The sequence below is a fragment of the Diplotaxodon limnothrissa genome, linkage group LG6 (assembly GCF_057381915.1).
Source record: "Diplotaxodon limnothrissa isolate DT_005_m linkage group LG6, D_limnothrissa_male_GT1.1, whole genome shotgun sequence".
Taxonomy (NCBI): domain Eukaryota; kingdom Metazoa; phylum Chordata; class Actinopteri; order Cichliformes; family Cichlidae; genus Diplotaxodon; species Diplotaxodon limnothrissa.
The window spans coordinates 40,227,760-40,240,799 of NC_140601.1; the positions used below are offsets into that span (position 1 = coordinate 40,227,760).

Below are 13,040 nucleotides of genomic sequence, written 5' to 3' on the forward strand. Positions count from 1 at the left end.
TTTTCACAAGACTTCTATAAGCGTTGCACTTCGTGCATACTTTTTTTTGTTTAGCTGAAATTATTATTGTTCGATAATATGAAATGTGAAAACTTCTCTTAGGCGTTTGGCTTCTTGCAAAACAAAAACGCCTTTGTCTGAGTCAGGACGGTTTTTGGATGCTTGTCTTTGGTCTGCCAGCTGGTTAGTCACTTGTCAGCTGATTCAGATCCTTATTTTTGGTCTGGTATTTTCAAATGTGAACGTGGTCTTTCTTAAATGGAAGAAAACATTCAGGTTCAGCTTGTGTCCTCTTCAAAACAGCACGTGAAAATCTACTAACACGTGTAGTTATTAGAGTCTCTCCCCGCTGGGCTCACTGTTACCTAAAATAGTCTCATCAGTTTTCGTGGATTCATTTTACTTTTCTGGCAATTCACTTGTTGATGTTAGTTCTCCATCAACAGCTTTGGCACCTGATAGCCACCAGTCTGCCATTAATATTGGAAGGTTTCCCAGGACAAAGCATCTTCTCTCTAAAAAGAACATTCGTAACATGGCTTAGGTTTGCAAAGTTGCATCTGAACGAACCACGGGACCTCAGGAACAGTTATATCGACACAAACACCTCATACCAACAGTCATGTTTGGTGGTGAAGAGGTGGTGATTTGGACTGGCTCTGCAACCAGAGGACTTGAGCATTTTGCTAAAATTGAGTCAACCATGAATTCCTCTGTATACCAATATATTCTAGAGTGAAATGTAATCTCACTGACAGCTACAGCTTGGATGAAATTAGTTCATGCCACAGCATAGCACAGATCACAAGCAGTGCATTAAATCTTTAACAAAATGACTGAAAAAGAAAAGAATCCGAGTCAAAGTCCAGACTTCAACTTGATTAAATTGCTGTGGCAGGATGTTAAGAGAGCTTAGCATAAATGAATATCCAAAAACCAATGAACTGAAGCAGAGCTATGAAGTAGAGTGGGTAAAAGTTTCATCTGCAGGAATGCGAGGGACTGATAGTCATTACAGAAAACAGTTATTTCAAGTTATTGCTGTTAAAGGTGGCTCTAAAAGCTGCTGAACCATTGGAGTTCTTAGTTGCTTGCTTTTGCAATTTGGCTTAGTTTTCATTAAATAATGGCATCCCATAATAAGTCATCTGAGGTTGTATTTAAATAATCTTGCTGAGGACCAAATGATTTTCTGAAATCAGATGATTGCAGAATAATATCCATCCTTTTTTCTTCACTCGTCCACTGTTCACTGATTTGTTTTCAGTTAAAATGATAAATACTATCATGTGTGATTTTCCAGTTTTCTTTTTTCCTTTTTATAACACGTTTCTGTGTCTGAGAGGAGAGCGGAAAGACTGCACAATATACATAGAGAAACACTCAAACTGCAGATTTATGAAATAAAAGAAAGACTTCCTGCACTTTTAAATGAGTATGAAGTTGCTGTGGAGAATGTGGACTTTGAAGTGTGGACTCAAGGTCACCTACTTTGTTGAAAAAGGAAGTTGATCTTAATAGCTTGTGCCCTTGTGAGCTCTGCAGAGTTTCTTTTACATTTCTCCAGTGTTCCTCTCCCTTTCAGAGCGCTTGAACATGAAACATGGCGTCTTTACTTCTTAGTTACATGGAGTTCAGTTCATCTTCGATAATTATTACTAAAAGTCTAAACCTGACTGCAGTGTAAGACACATTGTCCTTGAACAGTTTGGTTCTCGTCCTGTTTACTAGTTGTTGATCATAAAAATATCTCTAATTAAAATGAACACAAGTAAGCTTCTGTTTAAGTATGTAAGCCTTGAGGGGACTGATTTTGAGAGTTGGTGCTATATAAATAAAAACTGAATTTCATTTAATTTTCTTGATTCAATGCACTTGTGCACTAAAGCCATACCATGCAGTAGGTGCATCTACTAAAAATCTCGGATCAGTCCCAAAATCGGTGATATGCTTGTGAAAACGATAACACGAAAGATGTCATATGTTATGTTCAATTTGATAACATTTACTCAGGGGTTGCACTGGTAGCTGCCTGTATTTTTGGATAAGTGGATTCGTCAGTCCTTCTGTAAACCTTCAGTCTACTGTATCCTTATTATTATTATTATTATTATTATTATTATTATTAGGAATCCAAATTAACTTCCAACAAGGAGGTTAAGGTTTTGGTGGTGCTTGCATGTGTGTGTCTGTCATTCTGTTTTTAAAAGCTTGAAAAGTTTTGAATGAATAAAACTTCGATAGAACTTTGTAGGGGTGTAAAGTGAGGTCATGTTAATAAACAATAGAAATTTGTCTCAATCCCTTCAAGGTCATCATAATGATTTATTGGCTAATATATTGCTCTCCTTTAAGGTAAGTAGAGCCAAAGGTCAAAGTGAAAATAATGCTACATGTAGCTATTCAAATGACAGTGGGTTACAGGAGTGTAGTTGATTCATTTTCTTATAGCTTTGTTATGTACATTACCGTAACAGGTTATAACTGTTTAAATAAATAACTGCCACACATGAGCTACATCCACTTTAAGGGAAAATAATAAAAATAAAAACTTAAAATGAAGTAATTGTATATTAAAATGGGGTTCGACAGGGCAAATAGGAAAAGCCTGCACTTTGCACTTGTTTTTACTGCACTACAAACATAAGTACTTAAAGTATGTTTAAAAAAACAAAGAAAATAAACTTCTGTTGCCTTAAAAGCAAATACTGCACAGAGATGACGCTGCCTTGGCGAAGGTTTGTGCTCTCTGAGTGCTTCTTGTTTGTTTTGTTTTCTTGGTTTATGTTTCACATAGAAAGTAATTTCCAATCTTAGCCACTCTCACTGATGGAATAAAGCAGAGTGGTGAACTTCATCCTTCCTGAAACATCAGTCAACAGATCTCAAAAGGTTATTTATAGACTACAGTCCCACAACGATGCAACTCGAAGTGCTTCACAGAAAGATGCATCAATACAACTTGTTTTGGACATTACAGGTGCACATTATCCCCCCACATTCCTGCACAGTTTAAAGCTAGACTGAAAATGTTCTGCAAGATTATTCTCAAGTCCACCCTGCACATCAGCTGCCATACCTTTTAGTCTGCTCCGTCGCCTAATATGGAGAGAATTTAAAGAAGTGTCCTGTGCTGGGACACACTGTAAAAATTGATGCAGTCATATATATATATTCATTCAGAACAGACCAATAAGTGCTTCATACACCAAAAGCTGATTTTTTTTACTTCCCAGCTAAGCAAAACAGCGAATAACCAAAATGTGGTTGTTTATTTGTTCAAAACCAAGGGCCTGTGAGTGCTGCTGAATCAAAGAAAAAGAAAACAAAGAAAGTTAGACTGACGCAGGACTACTGAACTGCAAAGGAAAGAAAAAATAAATGCAGCACATCTCCCTGCCCGAAACAAAACGCAGAGCAGCAGTGTCCTTGTTCCCAATGTGACTAAAGCATCAATCATTGTGACATCTTTTCTTCCCTCCTCTTTCAGGCCCGTTACAAGCAGAGTCTGGACCCCACGGTGGATGAAGTGAAGAAACTGTGCACGTCACTCAGACGCAATGCCAAGGAAGAACGAGTCCTCTTCCACTACAACGGCCACGGCGTGCCACGACCTACTGTCAATGGAGAGATCTGGGTTTTTAATAAGGTACCACACATGCACAGACGATATCGGGCCTTCACAGATCTTTCTAATCAGACCTACACTGTCACGTTCACAAGCCATGATGGTGTTAGCTGTTTACTGCTGTCATTTCCAAGGACGACTTGATTATTTGTCGCTGAAATGTCACAGGCTGTGCTTACACGTGCACTAAACCAAAGCAAAGTAAAATAAACATGTTTTCACATGCTTTCATTGGAGTAATGCTGTTTAGTCGCCAGCAGAGCTCATAATCCCTGCATTACTTTATTCACAAATAACCAGACAGGCCATTTGCATCTTAAACTATAGGCAGTTCATTTTTGGACCTAATAAGATGTATGAGGTGCGATTGGAAAGTTTCAGGAACGTGCCTGTGAAAATCAAAAGGCTATACATGATTTAATTTTGGGGGATCTCCCATTCAAGATCATCCTCTTATGTACCCGTGAAGTGTCCTCAGCATTTCTATATCAGTCTTTAAACATCCCGTTATGTCATTTCATGCTTGTGCTTTGGCAATAGGTGCTGGAGATCGTTCATTTAGAAACACCGATGTTTATTTTCAGGAATTAGACAAAGGCGCACAGAGCAACATCTGGCAGTTGGTCCAGATGATGAGTGGCGATTGTGTTTGTTTTTCCAGTGCAAAGTGGCTCTCTGTCACGCACCACAGGTACAGGAAAAATGTACTTTGATGTAGTCCAGTCATTTGTCGTAAATGAAGGAGTCCAAATATCTCACAGGTCATTGTAGTGCAATTAAAAGTTTCTGCACAAAGACAGAAACTGTGAATTTGTATCTAAAGGTATAAGTAGATACTGCATGCATCTTAGTAGCTAATATACTTGTTTTGGATCAGTCAGTATGGTACTGCTGGCAGTCAGCCTGTGTAACTGAAGCACTTTGGAGTAGTAACTCCTGAAGTGTTCACCTAGAAGCTTAAAGTGGACCGAGGCTCCTGTGGCTAAAATGCAGGTTAAAAAAAAAGATGTTTTCAGTTTCTTGGAACATTCTTGCAGTCAGAAAATAACTTGACAACCAGACATTAAATCAAATCTCACCTGGTAGCTGTGATCTCAGCATCGCACTGATGCGGACAGACTCGCTGACTTTGGGGAATCAGATATAAAATCTGGAGTTGTTCATCATCTTGTCCTGTAAGTAAGCACCCACTTACAATGATGCACCGCTGCTGTCGAGCGCTAGCGTTTGGCTCCACGTCCTCAGTGTACCCTCGGGCCTAATGTCCTCTCCTTCTTTTCTTTCGCATTTTATTCGGTATTCCTTATCCTATAAAATGAAGCTGCAGTGTCGCTGGCTGCTGTAACAGGACATCAGTGGGGGATTTGATGTGGACACGGGCATCACAGAAGGTGCGAAGAACCAAATTTTCCAATAAGTGTAGGGGAGAGCACCTTTATTGCACCATGGGTATTAGATTTATATTCCTCGGTCTGTGTTCCCATCGTCCCCATTTTTCCTCTGCCTCACTCCGGTTTTCTCTTTTTCTCGCTCGTCTGCTCGCACTCTTCATCAAACAGATGACTGCTTAATAATTAAACACAAATCTATAAAAGTGAGTTATCAGCAATAACATGATGCACCTATCTCTCCAATTCCTCACTCTGACGTTATCCCCTCCTGCCTTCTCTTTCTCAGAACTACACCCAGTACATCCCGCTGTCCATCTACGACCTGCAGACGTGGATGGGGAGCCCGTCCATTTTTGTGTACGACTGCTCCAACGCGGGAATCATCGTCAAGTCGTTCAAACAGTTTGCCCTGCAGAGAGAGCAGGAGCTGGAGGTGAGGCAAAAACGCACAGCGTGAACGAGTTGGTAGCAGGGTGGTAATTGGGGGGGAAAAAGACTTAAAGAATGAGCTGAGTCATACAAGCACACGCAGACACAGTATGCGAGCAAACAGGGCAAAATGATGTGTTGGTATTTAAGAGTTATTAGCAGCAAACTGGGTGATTCATCCGATTGCAGTCACACTGAGCACACACTCACATATGTATACAGCATTTATAAAGGACTAATTGGTGTCACCGAGAGTCGACTCGTGATTCGCAGCTGGAACCTTTTCTAATAAAAATCCAAGATGTCTTCAGTGCGGTGATGCAGCCAATCAAATAGGCAGCTGGATCTAAATGATTGAGTTTTGGTTTCATCATCAATCTCTCACACACACACACACACACACACACACACACACACACACACACACACACACACACACAGCACTACCAGCCCCAGTCCTCTCAGTGCTTCATCTTTTTATTACGTTTTTTTCTCTCTTTCTCTCTCCGGCTATGGCGTGTTATGTGAATTCGTAATGAGATGGTGCTGTCATTCATCTCAATTATTCATGGAGAAGTTTCAGCCAGACTGTAGATTAGCTGGAGAGGAGAAGGAGAGGGAGGGAGGTACAGGATGAACAGTACAGAGCAGGAGGCAGAGCGAGAGTAAAGAAGAGCTGCTGTGCGTGCTGAGTTACCCGTTAAAGTGAAGGCAAAGGCAGCAGCCAAACTGCTGAGTCGCCGCAACGCTCGTCACAAGTGTCTCTCCATCCTTTGCTTTTTCTTTGCTTCTCCTGCTCTTTTCTGTCAAAGTTTGCTCAGGTCGAGTCCAAGGCTAAAATCACAATTCTCATTTGGTGTAGCATCACACAGGTTCCTTCACAAACCGCTTAGTCTAAATCAAAAATCCTCCAAAAATCTTGTTTTTGAGTGATTCAGAATGAGCCGCTCTACTGGAAAGTGCCTAAAGGCAAAAGTGCCCCATTCAGTTATATGTTGGGGGACCAAAAAGCAACAAACTCATCACTTTAGAACAAAATTTCTTGAAGGCTCACGTGAACCTTAAAAGTGGTGCAAGGTTTCCTGTTGTTTTATGACCAATTATGATTTAGCTGTTATATGCAAGGGAATAAATATCTGGTGGATTGCTGGGACTAATCAACATAATAGACTTGCAAAAACCCTGAAGGTAACCTGGCTCATAGTTTGGATTTTATTTATTTTTATTAATTCAAATATTATTCCCTTTTCCAAAAGTCGCTGCAAGTTTAACACATTAACCATATTTTTAAGTGTTTTTCCCAACTACTTAAAATTATCAATAAATGAGCTTTAAATTAGTTTTTGATGAATCGAAGAGAAAGAGGAGCAGCTGAAATACTCACTTTCATTAAAGCATAGATGCAGTTTTTTGTCTTTCCTCAAAATAACAGAAGTGAAAAAGATTAGAAAAAATCAGCTTTTACTTTTTGCTTACCCCCCAAAATGCTTGGCCAATAATTCGAGTATGTGACGCCTTTCTAATGGTGTGGAAGTAGCATGTTAGCATCAATCAGGGAACAATGTGAGCACAAACCTCTCATTGTCTCATAGTTGTAGCTAATTTGAAAAGAGGGAAATACTTAAAGGGTCACCAGGGATTTTTGAAAGCGAACCGAGGTAAGACTTGCAGGGAGTGCTGTCTGTTGTTAGTTGAGCATATCACAGACTTGGGATTAAAGCTTTCAGCATGACTGCGGTCAACGATGCACTGATGTATTAGCTGAATATTTGCGTCTAGTGTCAGTAGCTGATATTCATCTCTTGTCATCGAGTTTGTGCTCACGAAATCATTGATTGAATGCCTTTTAAAAGGTAATTTAAAAAAGTGTTTCTCTAAAAAGAGTGTAAAATAAAATAAAACATGCCAGAAATATTGACATTAGCTATCACCCAAATGATTATTTTAAACATTTCTATCTACATTGGCCCAGATTTTCATCTGTAACCTCACTGTAGCCACTGAAAGCTGAGATGTGCTGTGCAGAAGGACTATATTTATATTTTTCATAGCAGGGCACAAAGCCTACTCCAAACGCATTAGCTGCATCGTTGCACAAAAACTTTGAGAGACTCAGAGTTCAACTGTAGCCTTTCAGTGAAGAAATAAGCCGAGGAGGCCTTTAGGTTAAATGTACATCCATAAGCGTTTTTCACTTTTCCACCTCAGTGCTCGCCCGTCTCACCCACTCACACAGGAAGTGTATAATTGGAAGATAACGAGAGGCGATACCGTCCAGTGAATTTAAAAAAGTAAAAATAAATCATACAGCAGATCATCCAAGCAGGGCGTCTCCCACCTCACCCACACGTTTGTGCACTCATACACAGACGAGTGGCCGCAAATGGAATCGTCCAACAACACCTGTTAATGAACACGGGGCGAACGTGATTCACGTAGAACCACAGGCCTGAACTCACCAGGGACGGCGTTATTTGGAAGCGCCATGATGCAGATGAAGGAGTATAAAGGAGCCGGATGGGGTGAAAATATGAAAGGAGGAGGAAGTGTTTTAGCACTCCTCCACAGTCCCATATCGAGCTCCTCCTGTGGTCCTTTCAGTCCGCCAGTGGGCCTGAGTGTGTGTCTGTGTGTTGGCTCTGAGTGTGCTATTATGGGGCCACCTGGTTCCTTTTAAATATGTCATCACTTCCTGCGTGCACTCAGTGAACATGCTCACTGCATTAGCTGTGGGACGGAAAGATGTGTGTGTGAATCACTGCAATGCACACAGCTATGGTACGCTGGACTATAAGAGCGTGTGTGTGTTGTCTGTGTGGTGTTTGTGTTACTGGCGCTTCCAGGATGCTCACATTAAGCCTCCACTTGCTCCTTCTATCATTTTAATGAATAATGAATGCAGGGCTGCAAAAATGTTTCTCGACTAAAGTAGCTCCCATGCGTGACTGTGCGCTTCCTCTGTTAGCATGATACGTATAACATCCCCCGCCCGTCCCGAGGATTAGTCTCGTGATTAGTGTCAATGTTTTCTTGTTTTGTTCTTCTTTTTTTTTTCCGTTAAAAAAATAATTCTCAGCAATTAAATCGTCCCCTGATCTCCCCGCTGGAGGAGAGAGAGAAAAGAAAGCTGTCATGGTGATTTTCATGGTAATTTGCGAGATTACAATATGCTAATGTGATAATTACAGTGGCTGTTTGGCGTTAATCAGCTTCTGCTGGCAGAGTTATTGTATTTACCGTTAGGATTAGCGCAGCCCACCGTCACATGCTTTCGCCAGATTTCTTTCAAGAGACAGTGTTGTTCTGAGGTTGACTCGACGAGAGGCTTTAGAAAGGCGCGCGCCGCTTTGTGATATCGGTCTCTGCGAGCGAGTTGACGTTTTCCTCATTAGAGAGATGAAGATTGGCACAGATGCATTCGCGGGGGCTCCCAGTCACGCCTGCGAGCATTTCAAAGAGGAGGAACGTATTCGTTTGATAGGAGAGCAATGCACAGCTGCACACGTCATCACCCCTCCATTAAGAACACCTACTCTTCTGTATTTTTAATGATGCTAATTTATTCATGTGTGTGCAGAGCAGTACAGTAAATCTGAGCTTTTACATTTTTTACTACTTACTATAGAGCCAGCTAATGAGTTATTGGACTGGCACAGGGCTGGAAGACTGAGCAATGAGGCATTATATAAAACTACACTTCCTCCATCACAGGCATTTCCTGTACCTTTTAATTACCTTATTTCCAAACTGCGTTAGAAGTATTCTGGACAATGAATTCAGCTTATTGCAGCTTTCTGAATAAAATGTGCCTGCGGATCATTTGTTTTTGTTTGCTTGTCTCGTCCTGTGATGCTGCTCAGGTGCAAAAAGAGAGGCGCGTCCCCTCCGTGCATGCCTCAGGTGTTCTGAGGTTTTACTCTGGCTTGCGTCAGACGCTGAGCTGCAGCACTCATAAGCTGTGGAGATCCAGGAAAGAGATTCCTGTCAGGCGCTGTGCTTTGTTACAGAATCACATTTGGACAAACCTGAATCAAGTAAAGGAATGCTTATGGAGTGCTCACTTGGTCTGTTTAATCGTGCTCTGGATACAACTGAAGTAAATTTGACATTTTGAATGAATTAATTAACATTTTCAATTCTCCAGATTGGTTTTAATATAATTGCTTGTCTAGAAATTGTGCAAAATCAAACACATCTTTCCTTTGTATTAAATGCTATCACATGGCATGTTTTTAAATCCATAAATGTCCAGACTCCTGCACCCTTTGTTTGTATGCTGGTGCTCATGGGATTTGTTGCTTGCCGGCTATGTGATTATGTGTTCTTTTGATAGTGTAGCTTGATTGCCAAAGCTTGTAGTGTATTCTCTCGCTCTGTGACAGGCAGTCTGAAGATTCTCGCAACTGCTCGTCCCCCTCCACCTTTATGTCTGTAATCCCAAAAGTGTTTGCACACACTAAAAGAGTTTTAGCACTTAAAGCAACATTTTCTGCTGCAGCAAACAGCTGTTCAGAGTGTCTACGGCTCTTCAAGCGGTCTTAGAGGAACAATTTGTAATTTATATCTACAGTTAGACCAGCTGTGCAGTGTATGATCACAGTGTGTTTATGCATCCCACACAAACACTGCAGACCCTAAAAGTAAGGTTGCACTCACGCTGCTTCCTGTAAATCAAACACACATGTTGACTTTTATCCAGCACTGGAACAAAGAACATGGAGATTAGTTCACTTAAAAAATTACTTTTATCACCTTTAGCTATATATAACTATATATAACTTTAGGTGTTTTGAATCTCATTACAGCTTATTCATTATATATTGTGTTTTCAGTCAGTTAAATCTATAATTCCAAGTGTGTACTCAAGAATCGACGAAACAAACATATATAGTATCTCATCACCTGTGAAATGATGATTTCAGAGGTCTACGTTTTGTTCAGTCTAAAGTTAGGATTTGCAGACCAAACACTGGATTGTACTGTGCATCTTTTTAGGTTTCCCCATCTGCTGCAATCGCATTTTAGTCTTCGACTTTATGTCCAAAATCTATCAAACGTGTGCCAGATGCTTTGCTGATGCAAGAGTTTTTACGGTGGCTCAACCAAAGTTACAAATCTGTAATACCTGACATCAATATGATAATTTCATGCTTTTTCTGCACGTTATTTTATGGAGTCAACTAAATCGAGGAGATTTTCCATTTATTTTAAATCTGATTTCACAGCACTGCCAAAGTAGTTAAATGAAGTACAGTGAAAGTCTAAAAGCCTGCTTATGATGTATTTAGACTTTTAAAACTGGACTTATAAGGACAAAAATGAAGAAATCCAGCAGGTTAAAAAATCAATGCCGTGGCAGTGTGCTGTTAGCAGAGCATACACAGCAGTGTAAACATCACTGCTACATAAACAGCCAAAGAAAGAAACAAAGCTCAATGCAAACTCGGCAGGTTAAAAAGGAAGCTGTTGATGCCTCTTTACAGCTGCATATTATTTTATTCTGGTCTCCTTTGCATATTTCACTATCAGAACAACCCTGATCGATCCTGGTGCAGCCCCTCAGTTCGTCCTCTGGCTGTCATGTTGTTTTTGTTTTGTTGCATATTAGAAACCGAAGCTGTTTCACACTCATGATCAGTATGAACAGAACTGTTTAACTATGTAACTATGTATGTGGCACATTTTTAAGTACATCCTTAACTTGTTCTACAGAGTTGATAATTCTGATGGTTCTTTACTAAAGAATATATGTCTGTGCAGTCAGAAACACCGTCTGGTAAACAGAGTTCTTTATTTATCCGAATCTGTCTGTAATTTCTCAGAGCTGTCAGATATTTCTTTACTTTTTCCTAAATTAGATGCTGCGATGATAAAATATTTGATTGTGCTTTGTCCTCGGACAGTTTATGGTGGAGTTCTGATGGAACAATAAAAGAGGCGAGATTCGATCTCCGCAGCTCGTGACTTCAGCAATGAGTTCACTGATCGTGGATGTCTTTTAGGAGCAGCACTGTTGTCTCTGTTACAAATACAAACTTATTTGGCATATAATAATAATAAAAAACTATTTACAAGCTGTGTGAAGCAGTCTTCAGTCTTTTAAAGTAATAGTTCCCTGTGCTTTGGAGAAAAGAGGCAACGATAATAATACTAATAATATAACAGTCTCCCTGGCTAATTTCCTGCTAAAATTAGGCAGGGCTGCAGAATGAAAGAAACAAGCAATAGCAGTCAGTGATGATAAAGGGAAGTCTTGGATTGCTGCCTCCATTAAGACCCACAGCTCATTAAAGTTTACTAAGCAAAAGACAGGAAACGTATTGAACTCCCAGGAAACAAATCAACAGCACAATGAGCACATAGATAGTCAAGAGCTCCAAATATAATTAAAGTTTTACATCATACACAGGCCTCTCTCATTTTTTACATTTGCAAATATTGACTGAGCCGCCCCAGAGTGTTAAAGTATCACACTAATGCAGCTCTCAGAATAGACGAGAGAGATTTTTATTTATTTTGTTACCATCAAAGACCACCTCCTGAGAGGCTGCGAACGGGGAAAACTTCCCACTGGGATCAATAACCTATCACGGTATCATTACAATGTGAAAAAGTCTGAGCCGGTGCGTCATTTCTAATTTTTTGCCTTGTAGATCAAGGTGGCAAACTTTAAAAAAACAAACAAAAAACCAAAAGCTTGTAGTCAGACTTGTGAGGGTTTTTTTTCCTTTCCTTACCCAACGCTGTCCATAAAAGCAGCCAAAAGTTGAACTTTTTTGGGCTTTGCTGAGTTTTTTTGTCTTCTCCCTCCCATGTGTTTTCATTTTTAATGCAGTAAGCACTGTACAGCAGCTTCTATACATCTCTGTGATGTTCAAGGTGCAACCTGTAATAAATACGACACTTTTCGGTGCCAAACAATGAACATTTTTTTGGCCTCAAAGATGAAAGAAGTGATCATTTGTTTGCCCATCAGTGGTGAGATGATAGCAGGTCTGATGAACACCAACCAGCAGCTTGCAACAGTGACACGAGTCAGGCTGGTGTAGGTGGTGCAGGGTGCTCAAGCCTCGATTTGATGTCGCTGGACATTTGCATAAAATCACACTTGGACTTTGGTAGTTTTCATTGTTGGTTGGCGATCGTGGCTCAAGAGTTGGCAGTTGAGTTCGTCTTGTAATCGGAAGGTTGCCGGTTCAAGCCCTGGCTCCGACAGTCTCGGTCGTTGTGTCCTTGGCAAGACACTTCACCCGTTGCCTACTGGTGGTGGTGGTCAGAGGGCCCGGTGGTGCCAGTGTCCGGCAGCCTCGCCTCTGTCAGTGCGCCCAAGGTTGGCTGTGGCTACAATGTAGCTTGCCATCACCAGTGTGTTGATGTGTGGATGACTGAATGTGTAAAGTGCTTTGGGGTCCTTAAGGACTAGTATTTGCTTGTTTTAATCAATTTTAAATCATGCTTTTTATTTGTTCTTGTTTCTAATGTCTCTGTAAAGCACTTTGAATCACCTTGTTGTTGAATTGTGCTATACAAATAAACTTGCCTAGTAAATGCAGGCCATTTACCATTTTACATCAAGATGACAAAGACTTCAA

General features: G+C 40.5%; 1 protein-coding gene across 1 annotated transcript in view; it reads left to right on the forward strand.

Annotated features, from left to right (window-relative positions):
• The window catches only part of rptor (regulatory associated protein of MTOR, complex 1), a 209,728-nt gene that overhangs the window by 72,426 nt on the left and 124,262 nt on the right, over positions 1–13,040 (forward strand). Inside the window, exons 5-6 of the mRNA XM_085355198.1 lie at positions 3,491–3,649; positions 5,306–5,452. Coding sequence (XP_085211324.1) covers positions 3,491–3,649; positions 5,306–5,452 — 306 coding nt within the window. The remainder of the gene's footprint in view (positions 1–3,490; positions 3,650–5,305; positions 5,453–13,040) is intronic.